Genomic DNA, 23423 nt, shown 5'->3' on the forward strand with positions numbered 1-23423 from the left:
GTGCTTCATTTGAAACACAGAAACTGCTCTGACTCTATCTAACATAATGGGAAGAAACATATGTGAGCTCTGAGGACTGAGGATGTCTCAGTGATTAACTTGTCTGGTGAGCTACCGCTGGGTGGCAACAGCATCATAGCATATGGCGATGTCAGCTGAATGGCTCACATACTTTAATAATTGCATAATAAATGCTCCAACATAATCCACTGAGGATGCACTGCAGCTAATTTAATTTTCCCATGTTGTACTTCATAGTGAACTTGCACAAGGAGATTCAACAACAGATTGATTTGCAAATAAACATTTCAGATTTACTTCTTTAACAGATATTTTACACATCAGTGGCTTGATGTGAAAACTTATCTAATTAAGAGAATACATTTGTAAGATGTGATTACCTGAACTGTAAGATAAATGTTCCCACTTTACAACCACTCCCACGATGAATTTTGAGTTCATGCCATTTTACTTGTACCACTAGATAAACATAAAATATTCGCCATGGGGAAATTTCATCCATGATCATACACCCCTCTGCTTGCTGTGTGTGACTCACCTGTGTCAGCCATCCACTGGCTCTATAATTGCACCTGTACACTCTGAAGTTGGAGTGCTGAATCTGAGCTTATCATGCCAAACAATGCGTTTAATGCTGCGGTTTACAGGCTAATAAACAGCACAATCTTGATGGATGATGTGTTTACTGCTGCTGTTTATTCCTGCTGTTAAAACATTGTATTTGTAAGAGGAAAAAAGTTACGTCATCTTTAATGCATGCTGACTCACTCACCACAGAGGCAAATGTCAGACTTTTAGCAGCCTTTAAAAGGGCCTTCATACTCTCAGATACGTTTATGACAACTTCAGGCATAAGAGATCCGTTAAAGATGAGGGAGGGAAAGTGGAGCATCCTCAGGGTGTTTTGAAGGATGAATGTTCTCATCATCCCATATACTATATGCAATAAAATATAATGGACTTGTTATTATGTTCTTTTTAGTATCTGGATTTAACTTTTTTTTTGTTTTTGTTTTTTGCTTTAATGTTTTAGTCAGCATCAGCAGATACTGCTAAAATATAAATACATTTCCAAAAAGGATAATGATTAAACTTTTTATTTCATACGTTTAGCACATGTTTTTGAGTTTTGAGGCAAAGAATATAGAGAAATTTATTGCAAAAAACATTCAGGTGTATATTATATGGTTTTGTGTTTGAGTTAAATGTCCCTGTGACGTGAATCACTGCAGTCTACTAAAGGCAGGAGAAAAATTGTGACGCACCAATTTTCAGATCATGAAACCTTTGGTGCTTCACGCATAACCTCATCACACATTCTGAGTCGGAGGTCAAAGGTGACTCCTCTTAGCGTCCTTATTATACATTTACATTTACAAAAACCTGGTTAAATGGGATTATTTAATCAGAAACTGATTCCAATAATGTGCCGATTGTGTAATTAGAGATGATCAGCATCATCTATAGCAGCCAATATAAGCTGTAAAACAGCATTGACTTTGGTTTAATTCAGTTTTAAACAGGCTATTATTAAAAAAAAAAAAAAACGATTCCATTTTTGAGCATTTTTTATGAATAGTTTAGACAAGATTTATTTGCTAAAATAACATGCTGCATTTAATTAATTAAGCTTGACTAAATTGAAATATAAATTGTTTTCAATATATATTTTAACTCAATAAAAAAAGTAGTCTGTCTTCTTGATTTTACTGGTATTGTTTTCACACTGTCCAGATCATGTAAACAGCATGTGTTGTGTGCTCAGCAGGAGCAGCATATGTCAGTGTGGATGGTCATCAGAGTACATGTGGTGGGAGTGACTGAGGGGCCACAGGGAAGCGTGGCCCACAGCAGCCTCTAGTGAATCTCAGGGGTTACATCAACTCGGTCCTGCAGCAGGACTGCTCTCCTGCCACTTGGCTTCTTTATAGATAAGACTATATGAGTCATACAGCCACTGAATGAAGCACCGCTCATTGGCTCCTTCTGGATTTATTCCCCTGTGCGCAAAAACGACACAAAATGCACCATAAAAAGCTGCTTAGGGTTTGGAAATTTAAAAAATGGTTGAACAAGTAAGTGTGTTGGATGTATATGGCCAATATAGCATATTGCAGCCTATATAATTCAGCCTATGGACAGTCGTGATCTGGAGGCATACATATTGATGCACATTTTCTGAACATGTGACCAACAACATTTTACACAGACCACTTTATTTATTCTTTAATGTTTTTTATGTTGTCAAGCCACTGAACTTAAAATGTTGCCAATGCATCAACTAACTAGCAAAATTATCAATTAGTTTAAATTATGTCCAGCGCCTTTATTTCATGGTACAGATTGTATACTCGTTGTAATGAATGCAGCTCACAAGTTGACAGCTTGTCTAGGTTAAATAAAACAGTAACGTTGACGACGGGATAATACAGCAACAATGTTTTTAAAAACTCACCTTGTTTGTGGCCAAATTAAAATGTAGTAAAGCCGGAGCAGCAGCACAAAACAAGAAACACACACACACACACAGGGAGGGAGAACGAGAGATATCCAACAGGTTTATCCGACCCCTTGAATAGGTTGATGCTGAAGTTAACACGGACAGTTTCCTCTCAGCGAAGGAGCACTGTTGCCATGGCAATCAAGCGTCACGAAATATGCGCTAAATCACGACGCTCTTTCTCGCCTAACTGCCAAGTGACGAGCACTCAAGTTGGCAACAAAACGCGGTGTTTTAGGGTCACTCAAACGCATCTTCACAGTTTAGTAAAGTTTGACTGGTATTGGTGAAGCACACAGCGATGTGTCTGAGACTGAGGTACCGGCGTGCCACCGCACTGTTGCGGGGTGAAACATCACATCAGACGGGAGTGAGTCATCCTCTCTCTGCCGTGCCGTGCTCCACACCGTAAATCTAATCATCCATCAGCCCCCTTTTACCGCCCACTACTCCTCCGGTTAAACGCCACGTTCACTTTTATATGCCGGTTCACACTCCGTAGAACATACTAGAAGCAGATACTCGAGTCAAAACATTGAAAATGTCGTATTTTAATGTTCACAGTTAGTTTTTTTCCCCTTTTCATTCACGTTTTTGGTAGGAGGAGGAACTGCTCCCTAATGACGTCGTATGGAATACCGTCACCACGTGATGATGACGTAGTTCATATTTTGGTAAGACATCAGGAAGTACGGAAGAAAGCGACGACGGGGCGAAACACCGAGGAGTTGAAGTTTTTTGTGACCGTAGCAGCTATATTTAACCACTTTTTTTTTCGTGGGCTTTCTGAATAAGGATTGAATTCGCCTCAAAAGAAGAGCCGCCTCAAAATGCCAGCCATGGAAAGTATCCTTTTAAAAAAAAGAGGTGAGAGCGGGACGTAAGATAGTGTCAACACAGCGGCCCAGACACCGAGCATAACAAGATACTTAAAGTGCGAGACTGTCGAGATTTATGAGTTACAGACATCTGAGACATCGCTAAGTGGGTCAGAGTATGACCAAAGACACAAATACTGATTTATTGATGAGCCCGATCGTTTTATCAGTTGATTGGAGGCGTCATATTGAGACACAGTTTAAGGCCTTGATAGGTTCACTGCTAATGGCTAAAAATGCTCACAAACTGGTACAACTGAACTCATGTAGGCAGGGTGTTGGTTACAACGCGAGATAATACGAGTAAATAAATGTGTGTGTATGTTTGTATGTTCTGGCTACGGGGCTACGTCTCTAAATTTGACCTGTATCTGAAGATAATCTTATTAGGACTTTTTAATTAACAGTAGTACAGCAAAGGTTACATACAGTAGGAATTGCTTTAAAATACATCAAAGCTATAGTAATATATCTGTTATATAACCTGTATGTTCACTGCATAGCTACTTGTTCAATTGTACAGTCAGTCATTTTGTTTATCTAGGAGAAGAAAAGTCAAATATTTCAAACCTATTAGAAAGTGAATTGTGTAAATTATTATGTGGTAATTTGAGTAAGTGCAATTTTGTGAAGATACGCCTATCCGATACTGATTCAGAAACCTCAAACCAGGCTATCTGATACTGAATACCGAACTGATACTTCTTTGTTCGTCAGATTCAAAATCATTTACATCCTGATCAACATAACAGGATGTGGCTGATAGCAGAAACACTGAACTTTATAGTGACATTGACAAAGACATTGTATTTACTTTGGATTGATCCTGTCACGTCCGATACCTCATCCTTTTGAATTTGGTCAGCATCTGTGCCAGCACCTGTATTATTGACGACGCTCGAGGGCCTGTTTCTAACACAATCTTGTCTTAAAGGTTCAAATAACACTCACACATAACACACAGTTTTGAGTTTTTCAGGGTTATCTGCAGTGGTCCGAGGTCAAAGTGGTCCTCCAGTGTTGCCTGTTGTTTTTGTTTGGACTTTTTTTGTCCTTAACCTCGAACCACAGAACATCTCTTCAATTTAAAGTTTGCTGCCAAAGAACTACAAAGAAACTCCAAGAAATGTGACAAAGAGGAAAAAGTGGAGAAGGCTAAAGTCAAGAAAGTAAGTCACCACTAGCTTTACTAAACTCTGGCTGACTGATGTTTCTGGCAGCGGAAGATTTTATTGAACATCTGTGTTTTCGTGTCATCTCTAGGCCATCCAGAAGGGGAACATGGAAGTGGCGAGGATCCACGCAGAGAACGCCATCAGACAGAAGAACCAGTCAGTGAACTTCCTGAGAATGAGCGCTCGGGTAGATGCAGTGGCAGCGAGGGTCCAAACTGCACTTACGATGAACCAGGTACTTTGAATATGGGGTCACTACATACTGCTGTAGGCCTATAATATCGATTTCAGGCTGAAGATTGGCATTACACACTCAACAAAGCTTGTTTGTTGTAATTTTATGTTCAACAAAACATTTAGTTTTCCGTCTTAGTAACCGTGTGCTATTTCACAGGTCACAAAATCTATGGCTGGAGTGGTGAAAGGCATGGATGCCACTCTGAAGACTATGAATCTGGAAAAGGTAGAGGTCCTTTTGCATGTGATACACTCATAATACTTCTAGTACTATATCTTTTTTTTATTTATTTAGCAAAAAAAGCATAATTATTAAAACAGTTGGTAACAAAACTCAGTTTTAAAACTATTTCTCGATCCCTTCTCTCAGATTTCTTCTCTCATGGACAAATTTGAGCACCAGTTTGAAACTCTGGATGTTCAGACAGCCCAGATGGAAGACACCATGAGCAGCACAACAACACTCACAACACCACAGGTACATTTCACTGCTCTGATCGTTCTTGTTGTCTGACAGTATGCTCTCAAGACAAACACATTCACTGTAAATCTGATGTGTGTTTCAGAATCAAGTGGACTCGTTGATGCATGAAATGGCTGATGAAGCAGGGTAAGGTTTCAGTTTTTTGTCCCCAATTTTGTGAAGTGATAAAAGAGACACAGTTTCAGCCGAAATAGTAGTTGCAATCCCAAATAATTAAATTGAAATTAAGTTCAGAAATGATTGCAACAGTGTTATACAGTATTATATAAGCAAAGATATTTCATTGTAATCTGTACGTTATGTTTAGGTTGGACCTGAACATGGAGCTCCCTCAGGGACAGACGGGATCAGTGGGTACAAGCGTGGCCTCGGCAGAACAGGTGCTTGCTTTTCATGACGACCTGGTTTTAAAATCAGTGCACATGTGGCACAGATCATCTTAAGAATACGTGTGTTTGCATAAAGCGTAGTGGAATGGGTTTTTCTCTCCTCATCTTCATCAGTAACGCTCTATTCTCTCTCTTTGTCCAAAGGATGAACTTTCTCAAAGGCTTGCCAAACTCAGAGATCAGATGTAAAGGACAACTGCAGTGGACTGACACTGTGATGCAGAGCGCTGAAACGCCCGTACACTACCTGAATATTACCCCAAAACACAGTTTATTTGCATAATGTCTTTTCTCCTCTTTACATCTCATGTGTCGCTGTTGAGGAGCTACTATATCATCCTCATTATTTTCCTAGATCATGGCAACTGTTGTCCCTGTGTTTATAATAACTTCACAGCGATAAGAATCTTTCTATAAACTAACAGAAATGCTGGTCACAGAAAATTGATGTACTTCTTAAATATACATATCTAGCAATTAAAAAGAACTAAACTTTTTCATGTATACTTAAGAACTCTATACATTTAAAAAAAAAAAAAAAAAAAAAGAAGGAGTGTGGCAGTTATTACCATGTATTTATAGGCCATCCTCATATACTTGTGGTGAACAAGCTTTGGTCAAAAAGAGTCTGGGATGGTAGAGTTATTTTGTGTTCCTATGTGCATGATTGCAGCAGACAAATTTGTTTTCTTTTCTTGGTAGCAGAATGTGAGACTTTACCCCTTTACTGGTGAATTGACTTCTTGTGTTGGTTTGCTGTAATTGACTTCTGACAGATATTTTAAGAAGAAGCCGGATGTTAAGCCTGTGTTGTCTGGCTTGTCATTTTGAGTATATTCACTGATCATTTGGGAAGGGGCTACAGTTTGAATATTACAAACAGGAAATAAACAATAAAATTTTATAATACTTTTATCTTGTTGCCTTTTCAATAAGTTACTTAATTTCTTTTAAAAAACAACTCAATATAATTCTCTATTCCAGCTGCAGTAAAAAGTCAGTTTTGAGAATCAACTACAAAATAATATTAACTCGCATACAGATACTTAGTATGTATCTTTGTTATTCTCTGATATCTCAGTAATTGCAGTGGGTTTTTCTGTTGAAGTCTTACAACTTTCAGCTTTTGGGTTGAACAACAGATGAACAATGTAATTTAAACATCTAGGTACAAATATATGTAGAAAATATGCATTCCTCTAAGTAGAGTTATGATTAATAATATGTTTCTCTTTACAACACTGGGTGGTACAATGGAATATGAATTACATCTAACTAATGTCTGCAGAGATTAAAAATACTTAATGATTAATATAAAAGACCTAGACTACAACAAGCTGAAAGTGCATTAAATATAAAATGTAAAATATTTAGAAATGTGGTGCAACTTATTAATAAAGGACAGTCATTTTAAAAGATGGGATGAAAACACATAAAAAGTGACATCAAGGATTTCTGGTGTGTGTAAAGTGCATCTACGTGCTTTAATGTAGGAGTCCAAATACTGATAATTTCTGATCATCTCATTACCAATGATCATCTACCCTGCAACTAAAAGGAGAGAAGTGGCCCAAATAAGCTGCTCTCTCTCACTCTGTCCTCTGTCTGTAGTCACTGTGTCCCTCTTGGCAATCATAATTCCCTCCTTGGGGAAGGGCTTGGCTCAAAACATTTTTTGAATTATCTGCTCGACTGCATGCAGATGATATCAAAGCAAATCCATCACAGCAGGCCCTAAAATTCTGTGTAAAAAAAGCATGTCTTGCTTCTCTTCAGACATCAATGACATTTCCTGCAGGTTCTACTGGGAAGGTTATAATCATATCTGATCATTTAGGTACCATGACCATGGTATCAAGCGCCTGTGTGTGAATATGATGATGAGAATCATTAATGGAGATCTTCTGGAGCTCAGTACAGGATTAGTAAACAGTATGAATAATGCAATTGAATTTTTTTTTTTAAATACTGGCCAACTGCTGCTCATTTACTTCACATTTCCCACCTTCTTATTTTCCTTTACAGTAGATTTAAGATACTTTATAGCCATTCCACAGACACATTGTACATGCACGTTGAAATTCTTGTGCCGTTCACCCAGTCAGGTAAAAAAAAAAAAAAACAATAAATAAAGAAAGAAGTTAAAAGAAGAAAAAATAGTAGTGAGGTGACTATTAGCAGCAAACTATTGGTCAAACAGCACACTCTGCTCCTACTCTTATCTAACCTCACTCAAGCCATCAGACATGAACAGAGACAGTGTGTATTGCTATCTAGTGGTCACTATAAGAAACTACAACTCAACACATTCAGTGGACAAAATAAAGATATTATAGTCATCACTGTGATTAGTGCCACTGTTAATATTACCAAGACACTGATATTAGTTCAGATTGGATTTATTCAAAATATGACATATATAATTCTTGTACAGAATTAAATGCTGTCTGTCACATTCAACCTTTATATCTGTCCTTAACTGTGGAGATATTATGTACTGTCATATTGCTCCATTAACACTTCAGCAGTTAAACCCTTTTGTATCATATCACAAATGACACATTTCATCATTGTTGTCTGTATCACAGAGCTGACTGGACGGACTTGACTTCCTTACAGTCAAAAACAAATAACCATCTCATGTATTCATCTATTAAGCTCTACTTTAAGCTTCCAAACTACCTCACATCTCTCATTTGAATCCAGTAACTACATTACATCAACTAGTAACTATTTAACCTTAGATGTCCCTCGAGGATGCACTAATGTTAGCAGAACTGGTTTCAGCTACTATGTAAGCCTACCTCTTAAATGCAATGAACTGCAAACCAGAGTGTTAAATTCCTCTTGGAGATTTTAAAGCTTTATTATCGGATGTTTTTATGATTCTTTTAACTGTTTTTTAAAATTAATTCATTGTCTATTTTGTAGTTGCTGTTTTGTTTTCTGATTGTGTTCTTGTCTTTTGCATGTTTCTTGTTCTCAGGTCTCTCTTGGAAGAGATTTTCATCTCAATGAGACTCCCTGAATAAATAAAAATGAAATAAATAACATATATTTAATAAGATGTGTCCTTTAAGGGCGGACACAACCTGTGAGCCTTCCGTCAGGCAAAACTCAGGGCGAAGTATCCCGATAGCTCATCATGTGACTTTGGCGTAAACAGGAAGCAGCTGATTCTGACTTCACTGCCTGTTTCTACCAAGTAATGTATACCACTGTTTACTTAAAAACAAATACAAACTGTAACCTTAAAGTGCATGAATATAAGTAACCGTGCTACCCTACCGGGGTAAGTAAGACAACACGCTAACTCTGCGCTAGCCGTTTAGCTCGGCTAAGCTACCTGACGTTTATCTGGACGGTGTGTCGTGCTAACTCGCTTAGCATTAGCTTAGGTGTTAATCAGAACAGAAAAGAGTTAAAACAAAGTTAAGTAGCTGTTTATATGATCTCATGTGTTTGATAAGCACATGGACGATTAAAGATATTTTATTCATTCGTCGTTTAAGCCCTCAAACTTGTATTCTGTAGTTATTTCTGTTTTCTGTCAGTGGAGCTATTTAAGCTGAAGTGACACCTTGGTGAAAATATTTGTGTTTCTGTTCCGCAGCTGAAGGAGAGGAAGAGGAGAGCTGCTGCAGACACACACACTGTAGTCATCTGACCTGCAGCTCAGAGAAATACTCCACATTGTGTCTGCTGAGGGGGGATGTCAAGCACAGCAATGAAGAAAAAGGTGAAACAGAGGATCTCATTGACTCTTCCTGGTGGTGAAGTACATTTACTCAAGTACTGAGCTTTGGATGCTTCCCTCGCCCCAAAAGATCCTGAAAGACCAGTTAGGTGTCCACATGAACAGAGAAAAGGTTTTTTCTCAATGTAACCCTAACCCTTCAGCAGTCTGAGTTAGTCATATCAAGTGGATATCTGCCATTTTTTACAGTCATCAAATTCCCTCTTTCCTCAGACAGTGTTTCTCTGTTGAGCTGTGGTGAAAGTTAAGTAACAAAAGAGGAACTTTGGCATTAAAAAGACTGTGACATTCAAAGATATCTACTTGGTTTGACTCATTTGGACGAAGCTTCATATTAGATTAATATACATTTTTAATACATTTGCACTGAAGGACTGTGGATTTTGGTACATTATGAACAAGAGTAATGATTATTGCAAGAAAAACCCTATCTCAGTTTTCATGTGGGCACCCGGCTATTGTTTTAGAAAAGAGTTGAAAAATTGTGAACTTAAGTTTTTTTTGTCTTTTTACAATTTGGAGTTTTTTGGATTGTCTCCAATGCCTGTAGTCATGCCCACAATAATGATAATGGGAACTGCACATTTTGATATGTGGTATTTGGTATCTTTGACCTGCTCCCTTAAAAAACATAAATCAATGGAATTGCAGAACCAATACCCAGGACTCGAAATAACTTCATAGGAAAGTCCCCACTTCTGTTTTGCACCTCCAGTAAACAAACCCTCTTCAGTTCAACATAACATACATTCTACAGTCACACATGGTGGGCATTGCAAGAATTAAATCTTTAGAGTTAGTATCTTTAAATGTTTTGCGAATCAGGTTTTAATTACGATCTATTTTTCTCCTAAATGTGTATTCTGCCAGTGGAGGATTCTTTGAAGCACCTTTTCAGTCCACTGTCACTATCACTGTCTAACATTTGTCATGTGAGTAAGATTTTATGTACAACACTACATGTACATAAAATCAGGCAATAAAATATGACTCATTGTTATACAGCACCAGTAAAAGTTTGGACACACTTTTTTATACAAGTAAACGGGAAGATGTGACCAAACTTTTGATTGTAGATGAAGAGTTTAAGTAGAGTAGAAGGGAAGATAAACAATGCTCTTAACTTCAGTGAAGGTCTAATCTGTTGGATTTGTGCTTTCAGGTGTTACTGATGGGCAAAAGTGGGTCTGGAAAGACTAGTATGAGATCAATCATCTTTGCCAATTACATAGCTCGAGACACACGTCGCCTTGGAGCTACAAGTAAGAGCACTTTAGAGATAGATGCTACATGAAAATACATTTCTTTGAAGCCGGTTCTTTAATTTATAAAATATCTTCTTTTCCTTTGTTTAATGTAGTTGATGTGGAGCACTCCCACGTACGGTTTCTTGGCAATCTGGTTCTAAACCTGTGGGACTGTGGAGGGTAAGTTCATCGTTTAAAAGTCTTTCACATCATCTAAAAAACCTCTGTGAAACATTGCTCTGTGCTCTCTTTACCCATCAGACAGGACACATTCATGGAGAACTACTTCACCAGCCAGAGGGACAACATTTTCAGAAACGTAGAAGTGCTTATTTATGTGTTTGACGTCGAGAGCCGTGAGCTGGAGAAAGACATGCATTACTACCAGTCGTGTCTAGAGGCCATCCTGCAGAACTCCCCTGATGCTAAAGTGTTCTGCCTCGTGCACAAAATGGATCTGGTGCAGGAAGACCAGAGAGATTTGGTAAAGTAACAACTGTTTGCTGCACCAGTAGTGATCCTACTCTCACATTGAAATACACACACAGACACAGACACATAAACATGCAGATAAATAATGTTTTATAATATTTTATTGAAGACTCACTTCACTTGATTGACTCACTAGATTAATCCTTCAGTTCCAACAAACATAGTCAGAGGAACTTTTTAATGTGACATCAATGAGCCAATCATGACACTAAAATCAGTTTGTTTCTATAAGTGTACCTTTACAATCTTTGGTATTTTGGTATTATCACCACCATTAAGCTGCTTACATCTACTTATGTGCATTAGATAATATGTACGTTGACAAAGGCACTCACATGAGAACATTTAAATCATGTTGTGTGTCCCAGCATCAGTATCAGTAATTTGACTATGGATCAGTCAAGTCTGCCTCAAACTTCACACACACTGTTTTGCATAGAATAGAACATAATATAATATAATAGAATAAAACTTTATTGTCCACCATGATGGAAAATTGTCTTTGGCTCACCAATAACAGACAAACCATAGACAGAAATTACATAAACACCATAAAATCCATAAACTCTGTAAAATCATTCTTAAAATATATAAAATATGTTAGGTATAAAAATATAAAACATATCAGTTCCTGTGTGTGTATTGTGTATTGATCATTTGGAAGTGTTTATAATATTATTTGCACTTGGGATAAAATCATTAGTAAATGTAAATACTGATAAATGAACAGTGTTACTTCTGTTGGATATTTGCGGTGCATTTAAATATCTGGACAGATGAAAGTTAGCCTTCTGGACTAATTTCACAGGCCAAAACTGTAACTATTTTTTTTTTTTTTTTCACAGGCCAAAACTGTAACTATTTTTTTTTTTTAACGCTTATGTGACTATTTTGAAATAAACCTACTGGACAACAATGATCCATTAGGTGATAGTAATGGATAAAATAAATATCAATTAAGCTACTAGTGGTACTAATTCTGCTCAATTATTATATCTATTACCTCCGTATGTCTCTATTTATGTAATTTACTAATGCATTCATTTTGATAGTGAACTGAGGAAGAACACAGAAAGTCACATTGCTTCAATACCATCCTTGTGACCTTTACAGATCTTTAAGGAGCGTGAAGAAGATCTGAAGAGACTGTCCAGACCTTTGGCTTGCACATGCTTCCGGACATCAATCTGGGACGAAACCCTGTATAAGGTTGCGATATTTGACTGGTTGCATGTTAATATGTCAGGTAATATAAATTGAGGCTGTTAGTAACGCTGTTTCATGTCTTTGCAGGCCTGGTCTAGCATAGTGTACCAGCTCATCCCAAATGTCCAGCAGCTGGAGACGAACCTGAGAAATTTTGCGCAGATCATAGAGGCAGATGAAGTTCTTCTGTTTGAGAGAGCCACTTTCCTGGTGAGAGCAGCTGCCACCTCTGGAGAACCAGTGTCTGGGTAGAAAATCTGGATCTAGAAATGAACTTTTTTATGGTGTGTTTGTAAATGCAGGTGATCTCCCACTATCAGTGCAAAGAGCAGCGTGATGCTCACCGATTTGAGAAGATCAGTAACATTATCAAGCAGTTCAAACTCAGCTGTAGGTGAGTTCACTTGACCAAAAAACATCAACTACACTCCGCACATCACCTGCCGCTTTCTTATGACACTTTTTATTGATACATTTCTGTTTTTCATTACAGTAAACTTGCAGCCTCCTTCCAAAGCATGGAAGTGAGGAACTCCAACTTTGCGGCCTTCATCGACGTTTTCACCTCCAACACATATGTTATGGTCATCATGTCCGACCCGTCCATCCGTAAGTAGTGAAGATAACATTTCTCTGCAGTGAATGTAAAGTTAAAGAGACTGAATCAATAATAATCAGTGTCTCCAATTTCACAGCGTCTGCAGCCACTCTCATCAATATCCGCAATGCTAGGAAACACTTTGAGAAGTTGGAGCGGGTGGATGGACCTAAGCACAGCCTGCACATGCGAATGCGCTAGCCAGTGTGTTCGTGCCAGTGGATCCTCTCAGCCAATCAGTCCACAGACCGCAGACGGCATGTTGCGGTCCAGCTCCGATACATATGAGCAGCCCTGCACCGTTTCCTCTATATCTTCACATTCAATCACAGTTATTAAGGGAAAATCATATTTTCTTTGGTCTAATTTCTACAGTGATCATAAATATCACGAACAGTGATGCTTTCTGTTTGAATTATTTGTCCTGACTTGAGGTATTAAAGTAAAATGAATAGCTGTGTTTACTATGAAACGGTGGCTACGTTTGCTGTCACACTTTGTCACATACACAAGAGACATTCACTCCTCGCAGTGAATCCCAGTGATCGGGGGATAAGTCCAAATGAAAAGCGACATACAGTTTGATTTTCAAATGCAGTTTGTAAGCTGTTACACTTTGAAAGTACAAACAATATAGTTATATTCACAAATATATGGTGCGTGAAATGTTTTTTCTGCCTTTATATATTGCCTGTGCTCACCACATGAACAACATTAAGAACACAGGTCATATCTATGCTTTATAATGGTATAAACATATATTTAGTACATATTTCCTATAAAAAACCCTCCTGCTCAGAGATGCTACGTGTTATTCCTTCCTCAATTCATTGTCAACTCACTGTGCATAAGCCCTGTTGGCACCAGTTGTCCTGCACACATGACATGTGGTGGCAAGATTTTAGCTTGAGAGGGGGGAAGGGTGCAGGACAGCTCAGTGCACCTGTTAAAAGGAGTTACAGGGGCAGTTGAAGCAGTATGTTAGAAGCACAGCACAGGGAAATGCTTTCAGTGAATTTAACAACATGACAAACAGCTGCATGTAACGCAGAATGGGTTTTAATTTACTTTTTATTATCTGAATTAGCACGTTAGCTACAATTTAGGAGCTTGAAGGGCAATTCCAATCAGGACTGACTCAGCCTTCATAGAGTGTAGTGAATTCATGCTTCTAACATAATATACATTACTGGATCCAGTTTTTGATGATACTGTATATATGACCCACGAAACAATTAAAAGCAGATCGCTGCATGAAGGGCTGCATTTCTATAGGTAAACTACAGCAGTGAAACATGCACTGCTGTAAGTGCTGGAAAATATTTGGTCATTAGTTTAATGCTGCTTTTATAGTTGCAGCTCATATAAAAGTTGGAGGTTATTCATAATCCCTGAAAAACCATGCATGGATCTCTCCTGCCTTTTGCTCCTGATTTATATCCAGAAATGTGTTGCCTTGAAGATTACATAAAACCATTGTTTCAACTGCATTTGTGATATATGTAGTGATATATTTCAAGTTAGCTAATCTTTTGATTGAAATATAGCAATTGAAGTAGTAATTGAAATACTGTTAGTGGTTATATGTAACCAAGAAATCTAAAAATGTTAAACTCAATCAACTTAAGCCCATATATAAATATCTCCTGATTAGCAAATCCCTCTCATTTCTTCTCATATCTCCTTCATATCATATTGAGGTAATATTTAGACCAAGAGATCATGTACTTTTTATCAAATGTCAAACATTACGTGTTTGATATTTGCATCAGTCAAGAACTCTCCCTGCCATTTGTTTCTAACGTGATGCAAAAGAGAGACCATATTTGTTCATGCTGTTTAACCAGCCTGTACGTAATAGGAGACTTGTCCCCGGTACTTGATCCCACCCAGTCCTTCAGGGCTGCAGGGGATATGCACTCATTACCTCCTGCCTCTTTATAACAGCCACCTCTGCTGCAGAGGCATTGTTCCAGCTGTGCTTATCAACACAGCTCATGTGCTTGAGTTGTATCCTGGAATGCAGCGTCTGAATAACTGGAAAATCCCCAGTCCTTCAGTTCAGAGAGTGACTCTGCAAAACAGAAAAGGGGAGGGATAAAGTCAGACAAAATGTCCTAAAAAAGCCAAAGTAGGGAGGAACATATCAAAAGATTGTAATGGCAGTCATAGCTGAGCTTCATGGTCTAACCTGGAGAATAAGAACACTGGAAAATAATTGTGTTTGTGTGTGCGAACACAGCAAATCAACTCCTACCATCTCTCCTTGGACTTTTTCCTCAGGAGGAGCAGCAGGAGACGAGGTGTACAGGGCCAGAGCACGATATGTAACATGTCTAGAGAACTGAATCCCTCTGCTGATGCAACCAGACACAAGATGTTTACAGGTGACCAGAAACAGTACAACAATCAGCAGTTTTCAATCTTTTGCTTGCAAAAAACTGGCTTTTAAACCATGAACCGTGAATTCAGCAAAAGTGGGCCACTTTTTTTGGCAAAGTGCCTGTGTCATTATAACAGATATTTACCAATTGTGTTTTTTTGAAATGGTACAACTATTCTAAACATCCTTATGTAAGGTTTAAATCTAATATTTAAACATTATAGACTCAAACCTACCAAAAACCAGGTTTCAGGTTTAGTGGGACAGCTTATCTGCTAACGTGGAACAAGTATCAAGTCTTTTAGAAATTTAATTTATGTCATGTCCTCGCAAAGAATCTCAACTTGGGTTGAGTCAAGCAACTCCTCACGCTCATCCATGGCTCCTTTTATTCTTTTTTCACAGTCCACTGGTTTATTTTAACTGCATTTCTGCCTTCATTAACTTGTTTTCTGTCTCTCACCCTCAGATAACACTTCATAGTTCATTCTTGCTTTTCTTGCATTTCTTTCTCTCCTTGCTTGGCCAGGAGACCTCTTCGATCTTACTTGAACTAGCAACTTTTGCTTTACAGCACAACAGCTTTAAAATCTTGAGTCACTGTACTTGTCCATTATTAAACTAACATTTGATATTGCTTGAATACTGCATAAATCATGCCTACAAGAGAAACACTGTCCAAAGTTTGGTGAACACATTGAGCAAAAGTGGGACAGTTTCGAGGAAAGTTAAAGATAATATTGTGCATTCTTATTTTGAACTGAGACCAGACTCATAATATTAAGATAATATGTCTGCTGTAGCTAATTTATATTTAAACAAATCCTTCCATTAGGCTTATACTGCTCCACATTCCCTGAGCACATGCTAAACAGTCTGTGTTTGACTTCCAGTCACACCCAAAATAATGTCACAACAATAGCAATGATTGAAAAACTTTGTTGCTTCTATTCATTCAAATAGTAAAACAAGGCAATGCTTAGATGTCCAACTTTTGCTGAAACCATCCTATACCTTCCTTTAGCTTTAGCAAACATCCATGAAATATCTGTAACCACTGACACACATTCAACAGACTGGTTAAAGACCACATGGGCATAACAGTTTTGTCCAATGTCTTTTCATGTTTTTTTGACATGCAGACATCTCTTTACACTCAGCTAAACTGAAAGAAAATTCTCACAATAAAAGTGAAAAAAGACGTCATAAAGTTAATCTATAATCTTGTTGAGTGTGAGTCAAAGTATTTTAGCAGATGTAGATCTAAAAGCTCCTTTTGGATTCTGTTAATGTTTTGACGTTGGGCTTTTTTTTGCCATCTGTTTGCACATTATTCCGATGAGGAGACCCATCTGTATGGGCAACAAGCCCAGGGTCTGTTTCATTGAGTGTCTCTGCATCTGCATCCATATCTTCATTAGCATCTGCACCGCAGTCCGTTTGATTCAGCTGCCGCTCCAGCAGAGTGATGCGCTGCTTCAGTCGTTGCTGAGTGTGTGTGTATTCGCTGAGTAGGCGAGAAAAGCGAGTCTGAAGGGTGTCCAGAGAGGACTCCAGCCTCTCCACCTTCTCCTCTGTGTCCTCTTTCTGCATCCCGCCACTCTCTGCGTTCTCATCCAGCAGACCCTCCTTCATCAGGATCTCCCGGCCCCTCTCCTCCAGCACAGTCTTAGCATTTGGATACTCGGTTACTGCCTCCATCAAGTCATCCTTAGAGAGGCAGAAGAGATCAGAATAACCCAAGCTGCGAATGTTGGCTGTCCGACGATTTCCCATTTTACTACCTTTTATGTTAAGGATGCTGATTTCCCCGAAGCAGCTGCCAGAAGTGAGGAGAGCGTACTGTGTGACCCCATCGTCAGCCACCACAGCCAGCTTCCCCTCTTTGATTATATACATCTCCTTTCCTATGTCCCCCTTTCTGCAGATGTAGTCTCCTGGACTGAAGACCTGCGGGCGTAGTTTGAGCACAAGCTCCACCAGCAGTCCTGCCTCACAGTCTTGAAAAATTCGTACTTTCTTCAAGGTCTCCAGGTGTACATTAATCGCAATCTCTGCACGCAGTTTGTTGGGCAGGTTCTTTAGCACCTCCTGTTCATCTACTGCTTTCTTGTTGGTCCAGAGGTAGTCAAACCATTTAATGACACGTGTCTCCAGTTCTTTGCTAACTTTGCGAAAGTGCATGTAGTGTTTGATGGCATCGATCCGAGCTTGAAACTCGGCACGGGTGGCATTCATGTTGGCAATCATAGAGCCAACGTTTCCCACAATTGTGGCAAAGATCAGCACCCCAACAAGAAAGTCAAAGACCACAAATAGGTACTCTTCATCTCGCACTGGTGCAGGCATTTCTCCAATAGTGGTAAGAGTGAGAGTCGACCAATACAGGCAGTACACATAACTCCGAGTCAGGGAAGAATACTCAGGTTTGGAGATGTTTGGGAACACCCAAGTGTCCGAGCCAAGTCCCAAAGATTTAGATATAGCGTAGTAGATGCAGGCATTCCAGTGAATGATGACCAGGATGTAAAGCACCAAGTTGCAGATACGGAACATGTTTGGGTAGTTTGTGCGTGTCTCAGTGCGGTCAAAGAACTCAAACATTCGTGGGAAGCGCAGAAGACGGTTAAACCTGAGTTGTGGTGTGTGGATTCCTGTGGAGATGTACGCCAGGTCAGTGGGCAGGATGGACAGCACATCCAGCTTGAACTGCAGGGTTCGGACATAGCTGTTTCTGAGCTTGGCGTGGTCCTTCACCATCAAACCTTGTTCCAGGAACCCTGACACAAGAAACACAGAGCACAGATTCATTGAGCAGTGATGTCTCTGCTCACTGTTGAGTTTTATGTCTTCAAATCAGTTCTTATCATGAGATGAGGCTGAACTGTGTATGAAAAACTTCTAATATTCACATTCTTTTAGCTCTTTTTTTGCTCTTCAGTAACTCCACTATATTCACCAGCTTGTTGCTTACTGTATCTGCTTGTTTTTTGATGCTGAGCAGGTTGTTTATGGTGGTTTTTAACAATACAACAACATCATGTTTTGAGGCCAGAAGCTGCATTTTGAAATAGATTACCTGTGCGAAGTCGAACACAAGTGTCCATTATGTACACAGTATCAGAGAGGTAGTCCAACACTAGCCAGCAGATGTAATTGCCCACCTGTAACTTGTCGAAGCATGCTCTGTGGATGAAAAGAAAGAAAAATGATTTACTGCTTCAGTGTAAAATATGGACAGCACAACCATTTACTTCATCCATCACCCATCTCTGAGGCTGCAAGGGCCCCAATTAACAACAACTGTGGTGTTATTACCTCGCTACAACAAGGAACCAGTTGTAGAGCACTGCTGTGGCGATAACAAATAACCAGCGGTAGTATGCTGTATCGGATGGGGAAACCACAAATAAATCCCACTTTTTCCTGAAACAGAGACATATAAATAATAAATCAGACACAGCACAGTACATGTTACTGCAAAGGTATACAGAAACAATAGAGTACATTGACTCTACAGTAGCAGTTTTAACTTGCAGCAAACCCTCTGTGCAGGAGACGTGCCCCTTCTTTGCCCTGTGACCCTTAAAAACCCTGTTATCAACAATATTGGATAGGACTGTGCTAGGAGTGGATTGCAGATTCCAGCTGTCTCCATTTTTCTGGTGCTTAGTGCTGGTTCAGTCAGGCAAACATACTTTAACATCCCTTTGGCATTGTTGCCATTGGCATCTGGTTGCGTGTTGCTGATGCGGCTGGGGGCAGTTCTTAGCTCAGGGCCTCGAAAGCGCTCCAGGAAGGAGTCCGGCCGCTCCTCCTCCTCTATCAGGCTCCTGTGTGCCCATTCTCTCAGTCTCACCACCAGGCTCACCAGTCTGACACACAAATAGGGGACATGTACAACTTCTTTGAAAATTAAACACCATGTGTCAATTAGTTTAGCAACACATTGGTAGCATTTCCATAGAAATATCTCAACAGCATACTATATATGAAAAGAAAACCATACTTTATCTTTAGGACATCACTAACCCAGAAGAGCTGAGATACCATATTCATTCTAAACGATCAATAAAATTGTTGTTAATGCACAACACCATCAGTTTTTCATTTCATGCCATAAATGAGGAAAAAGGCAGTGTTCTCAGTACGTAAAATGATATAGCCTGTGCTATAAAATATTTCCATTTTATTCTAAAGTTTAGTTCATCAGTTAGTCTAGAAATATTTCTATAAGCAAATGAAAATATCATCTGTCAAATGGGGAAAGACAAGTTCCTGTTAAACTCTATTACATTATGTTAAATAAGTTTCTCGATTTCCCTCAAATTATTGTACTTTTTTTTGTTAATAAAGGTCTTGAAACAGCTGGAAGGGCATCAAGAAGTTTATAACCCTTTCAGAGTTTTATTCAATGACAGCAGAAGACCAAAGAATATGGCCAGTTTTATGCTCCTAGTAAAAGGCTTTTGACAAATGTGTTTGGCACAATCTGTGACCATGAAAAGACTTGAACACTTTCTGTACCCACTTTAAAGTCCCATTTTGTCTGAAAAAGCAGTAATGGGCAATTTTATAAAAAAACAGACAACCTTTACCACAAAAGAAAAGTTTCACCCTCTCTGATCAGTCAGTTTATGTAATCTTTGTGAATGAGGATAATGTGCCACAGCTGAGGTGTCAGACAGTTTTACCTTGAGATAGCTCCATTTCTTTGAAAAGAATTTCTGGAATTGCCTCTGTGAGGGTCGAGAGCAGCGACTCTTTGTAGCTCTGACGATGTGTCATCACAGACAGATGGCACCCTGAGAGGAAAACATTTTACTTTTTTGGAAGATGCTTCTTGGTGTTATCAAAAAAGTCTCATTTTTCTTTTCTCAAACAAACCTATGGAGAGAAAAAAAAGCATAACACATAATTTAATTGTCCCCACCTGCTCAGAATACTATCAGCTCTCTCGCTCTCTTCCTCCAAGGTGGTCTTCACTGACAGATTGTGGGGGGACCGATCTCTTTCCGCTGCCTGACCCGTCATCTTCAGATCTGCCACAGAGCACACAAACACTCATATTAAAGGATAAATTCACAATTTTTGAAGTCTGTCTTAAAACAACAGTCAGGTGTCCATAACAACATTGTAACATGTTTTGCTTAAAGTAATCATTCTTTCTGTTCACACTGATGATTAGAAGATCTCTTCATAATGCAATTTCAATGTAAGTGATGGTGGACAAAATCCACAGTCCTCATTTAGTGCACAGATATATTCAAACCTTTATCTGAATCTAACATGAGGCTTCACCCATCCAAACCCCCCCTATTTTAATGGCTGTTTTCAGTTGAGGAGAGGAAAGTGTTGACAATTCACAGGGACTCTCAGTGTTTATGGTGTGTATGACAGATTATAGTCAGGGGACGGGAGGACAACTGGGACTGTCTGCCACAGTCCCTCATTTGGCCCATCACATAGGATGCGGTTACTGTGGTAACGGAAGTAACCTACAAGAGGAAGGCAGTGCAGTTACATGATGTGGATGCAGCAGTGTTTGAAATTTAGGGTGGGAGTTCATCCTAAACCATTCCCCACCCCAAATGTGCGGGAAGTGAGACGCTTTCATCCTCTGAGGCACAGACAGATGATGGGGTGTTTAGACGACTGTTACCATTGTGTGACTAATTGGTGGATCATTAACGAAAACACACACACGGTCGGCCTGAGGCTCTGAGGCTCAGCTGCTCTCCCTCAGGAGCCGCATCACTTAGGAAACCAGGGTGCTGACTGAAAGCAAAGTGTGTCATGTACGTATCATGACTGCACAGTAGTTGGGTTAAATAAACCTACATTTACTTAACTTCAAAGAGACAAACAACATTTTTTACTTTCAGCATGGACTGAAAAAGTAGCTAGTTGTGCATAATTCACTAATTATTCCTAATTTGGTACTAATTGTAGGAACAGTGGAGTCAATGTTTAATTGGCACCAATTGGTTGTGGGTCCATTTAATTGGTTGTCTGCAGGCAAGCAGGCAATTTAACATGTATTGAGAATAAATTACCAATAATAAATGAATAATTAATCAATATTTACTTGGGGTTTGCAGGGAAATTAATATTTTCTCTGTAATTGGTACCCAAAGCATATCTAAGAAATTTCCAAGGAAATATATTAGTAAATTACAAACCAGTAATATAAATGCTTTTCTTTTTTGATGTTTAATATTTAACTAATAAATAAATAATCCTTATGATTGCATGTAAATATTAATTTGACTTACTTAATACATTATAAGACAGAGCTTCTATTTGTTTTACTACCCAACCCCCTGCTCTCTAAATATGAAATTAAACCTGTTTTACTCCAGTATTACATTTACATTATAGCTCATTAAGGAAATGATCATCGTTTGTAATCAAATTGTATTCTTCACAAAAGGGGCAGTGTGGATTATTAACATCATAATCAGCTGTGTATGCCCAAAAAAAACCCCAAACAATACAAACATAAATCCTTGAATCCTTGAATCCTTGAATCCTTGAATCCTTGAATCCTTGAATCCTTGAAAAGTAAATCAATTGACACAGATTCTTGTTCCTACCTTTACTTTCCTCCAGTTACTCCAGTTAAATCTTTATGGTGACTTCACACAGACACACCCAGAGCAGCTCTTTCCTGGCCAATCCATCCTCTGTGCCCACATTGGATGTTATGAGAGGAAAAATCTCTGCATCCTTGAGCTACTCTCATAAAAAAAAAGAAGAAGAAAAAAAGGAGAAAATTCACATGTCCCACTCTTGCCACAATTTCTTTGAGCCTTCTCTTCAAGTGTGTTCCCCTCTTCCTTTTAGGAGCGAGGACACGTGGTCTACCTGGTCCTCTGATGGACTGAGCACGTGCAGGAGGCTGGTGGGATGGGAGGAGAAGTGCAAGATCAGATGCAGGGCGGAGAGATCTTTGAATGGTTAAGAGCCCAGATGTCAGGTTTAGAGTGAGCGGTCTTCTGGGAAAATCTCTTGGCTGCACCTTTCTTCTCTCGTACACTTGAGAATAATGAGAAACAGCAACACAATACAACAACAACACCCACTGGATCATAAGCCAGGACTTATCAGGACCCTGCACCACTGAGCTGATATATGTACCAATAAGTTTGCAGGTCCAGGAGAGGGAGCATGAACACCTGAAAGATGCACTTAAAGGTTGTGGATACCTCAACTGGACCTTTGTGAAAACAGCCACAAGGTCCAGGAAGAACAACCAACACTGCAGGTGGTGAAGAAAAGAAAAATAAACGCTCAGCACGGTCATTCCTTATGTTTCGCAAACCCAACAGCACATTAAGACGGAAACTGGTCCACCTGAAGGACTGCAAAGCCAAACAAGAAAAGCAATCTTGTGTATACAGTCCAATCTAGACAGGAAAGCACAGATTTGTATATCGACAAATTAAACAACCATTGAGGAAATGCATGGCTCATCAGAGGAGGACCATCTCCTCAGGTCAACACTCAGCAGTTTACCCACGCTTGAAAGATAAGGGACACTCTTTCAGTGTACATATTTTGGATAGGGAGAAGAGGTTGTTTGAAAGGGGAGTGAAGGAGGGAATCTAAGTTAAAGTAGAGGAACCATGTCCAATCAGAGGAGGAGGTCTACGACACCAGTTACCCCCCACTGACAATGCTGTCCTTTCATCCCTTCCCAGGAGATTTAACAACTATTTGCATGTGGCCTCATGTGACAACTCCACTGAATCATTTACAGTTGGCCTCAGGTCACTCCAATGACTCTAACAACTGTTGTTACAACAGGAGCATTAACGAACCAAGTGGTATCAATGACCATGATAAGACCACAGAGTCAGTAAGAGCTGAAGATGGCCCTTAGTTGAGAGGCGAAACTTCTTTAAGTATCTACAACCAAGTCCAGCTGCCCTTGATTCAACCCTCCTTGGATAACCATGATCTGGATAACCGCCTTAAATGGTCGAGGCAGATGGTCGCCCACCTAGAGGCCGGTTCTGCTCGAGGTTACGTCCCGTTGAAGGGGAGTTTTTCT

The 23423-nt window shown here is 39.2% G+C and overlaps 3 protein-coding genes across 4 annotated transcripts; 2 read left to right on the top strand and 1 right to left on the bottom strand.

The window, feature by feature from the left end:
• The first annotated feature begins 3170 nt into the window (after nt 1–3170).
• On the top strand, nt 3171–6599 carry chmp1b (charged multivesicular body protein 1B). The gene is made up of 8 exons (XM_062432805.1): nt 3171–3367; nt 4471–4568; nt 4663–4809; nt 4969–5037; nt 5182–5289; nt 5378–5421; nt 5603–5675; nt 5829–6599. The coding sequence occupies exons 1-8, from the start codon at nt 3352–3354 to the stop codon at nt 5871–5873; spliced, it is 600 nt and encodes a 199-aa protein (XP_062288789.1). The 5' UTR covers nt 3171–3351; the 3' UTR covers nt 5874–6599.
• Nucleotides 6600–8822: 2223 nt separating this feature from the next.
• On the top strand, nt 8823–13636 carry rraga (Ras-related GTP binding A). Of its 2 annotated transcripts, none has more exons than XM_062432876.1 (10): nt 8823–8889; nt 9298–9423; nt 10604–10703; nt 10802–10868; nt 10950–11172; nt 12294–12389; nt 12474–12596; nt 12689–12780; nt 12880–12995; nt 13082–13636. In XM_062432876.1, exons 2-10 carry the CDS (start codon nt 9397–9399, stop codon nt 13183–13185), a joined length of 948 nt encoding a protein of 315 aa, XP_062288860.1. In that variant the 5' UTR covers nt 8823–8889; nt 9298–9396; the 3' UTR covers nt 13186–13636. The 2 variants fall into 2 exon arrangements, with proteins under 2 accessions (XP_062288860.1, XP_062288861.1); XM_062432877.1 differs by having other exon boundaries at nt 8879–8976.
• Nucleotides 13637–16630: 2994 nt separating this feature from the next.
• On the bottom strand, nt 16631–20401 carry cnga2b (cyclic nucleotide gated channel subunit alpha 2b). The gene is made up of 6 exons (XM_062433612.1): nt 20301–20401; nt 20062–20172; nt 19066–19242; nt 18686–18793; nt 18447–18553; nt 16631–18147 (listed from the first exon to the last, which is right to left on the bottom strand). Exons 1-6 carry the CDS (start codon nt 20399–20401, stop codon nt 16631–16633), a joined length of 2121 nt encoding a protein of 706 aa, XP_062289596.1.
• Between the last annotated feature and the right edge of the window lie 3022 nt (nt 20402–23423).

This window comes from Scomber scombrus, chromosome 14, assembly GCF_963691925.1.
Source record: "Scomber scombrus chromosome 14, fScoSco1.1, whole genome shotgun sequence".
Classification (NCBI taxonomy): Eukaryota; Metazoa; Chordata; class Actinopteri; order Scombriformes; family Scombridae; genus Scomber; species Scomber scombrus.

Coding starts and splice junctions, on each gene's coding strand:
- rraga (XM_062432876.1), top strand. CDS start 9,397: ATGTCAAGCACAGCAATGAAGAAAAAG. Junction 10,704..10,801: donor ACGTCGCCTTGGAGCTACAA/GTAAGAGCACTT, acceptor TGTTTAATGTAG/TTGATGTGGAGCACTCCCAC. Junction 11,173..12,293: donor AGGAAGACCAGAGAGATTTG/GTAAAGTAACAA, acceptor TGACCTTTACAG/ATCTTTAAGGAGCGTGAAGA.
- chmp1b (XM_062432805.1), top strand. Junction 4,810..4,968: donor CTGCACTTACGATGAACCAG/GTACTTTGAATA, acceptor GCTATTTCACAG/GTCACAAAATCTATGGCTGG. Junction 5,422..5,602: donor GAAATGGCTGATGAAGCAGG/GTAAGGTTTCAG, acceptor CGTTATGTTTAG/GTTGGACCTGAACATGGAGC.
- cnga2b (XM_062433612.1), bottom strand. CDS start 20,401: ATGACGGGTCAGGCAGCGGAAAGAGATCGGTCCCCCCACAATCTGTCA. Junction 20,173..20,300: donor GCTGATAGTATTCTGAGCAG/GTGGGGACAATT, acceptor TTTTCCTCTCAG/GGTGCCATCTGTCTGTGATG. Junction 19,243..20,061: donor AGAAATGGAGCTATCTCAAG/GTAAAACTGTCT, acceptor TTTGTGTGTCAG/ACTGGTGAGCCTGGTGGTGA.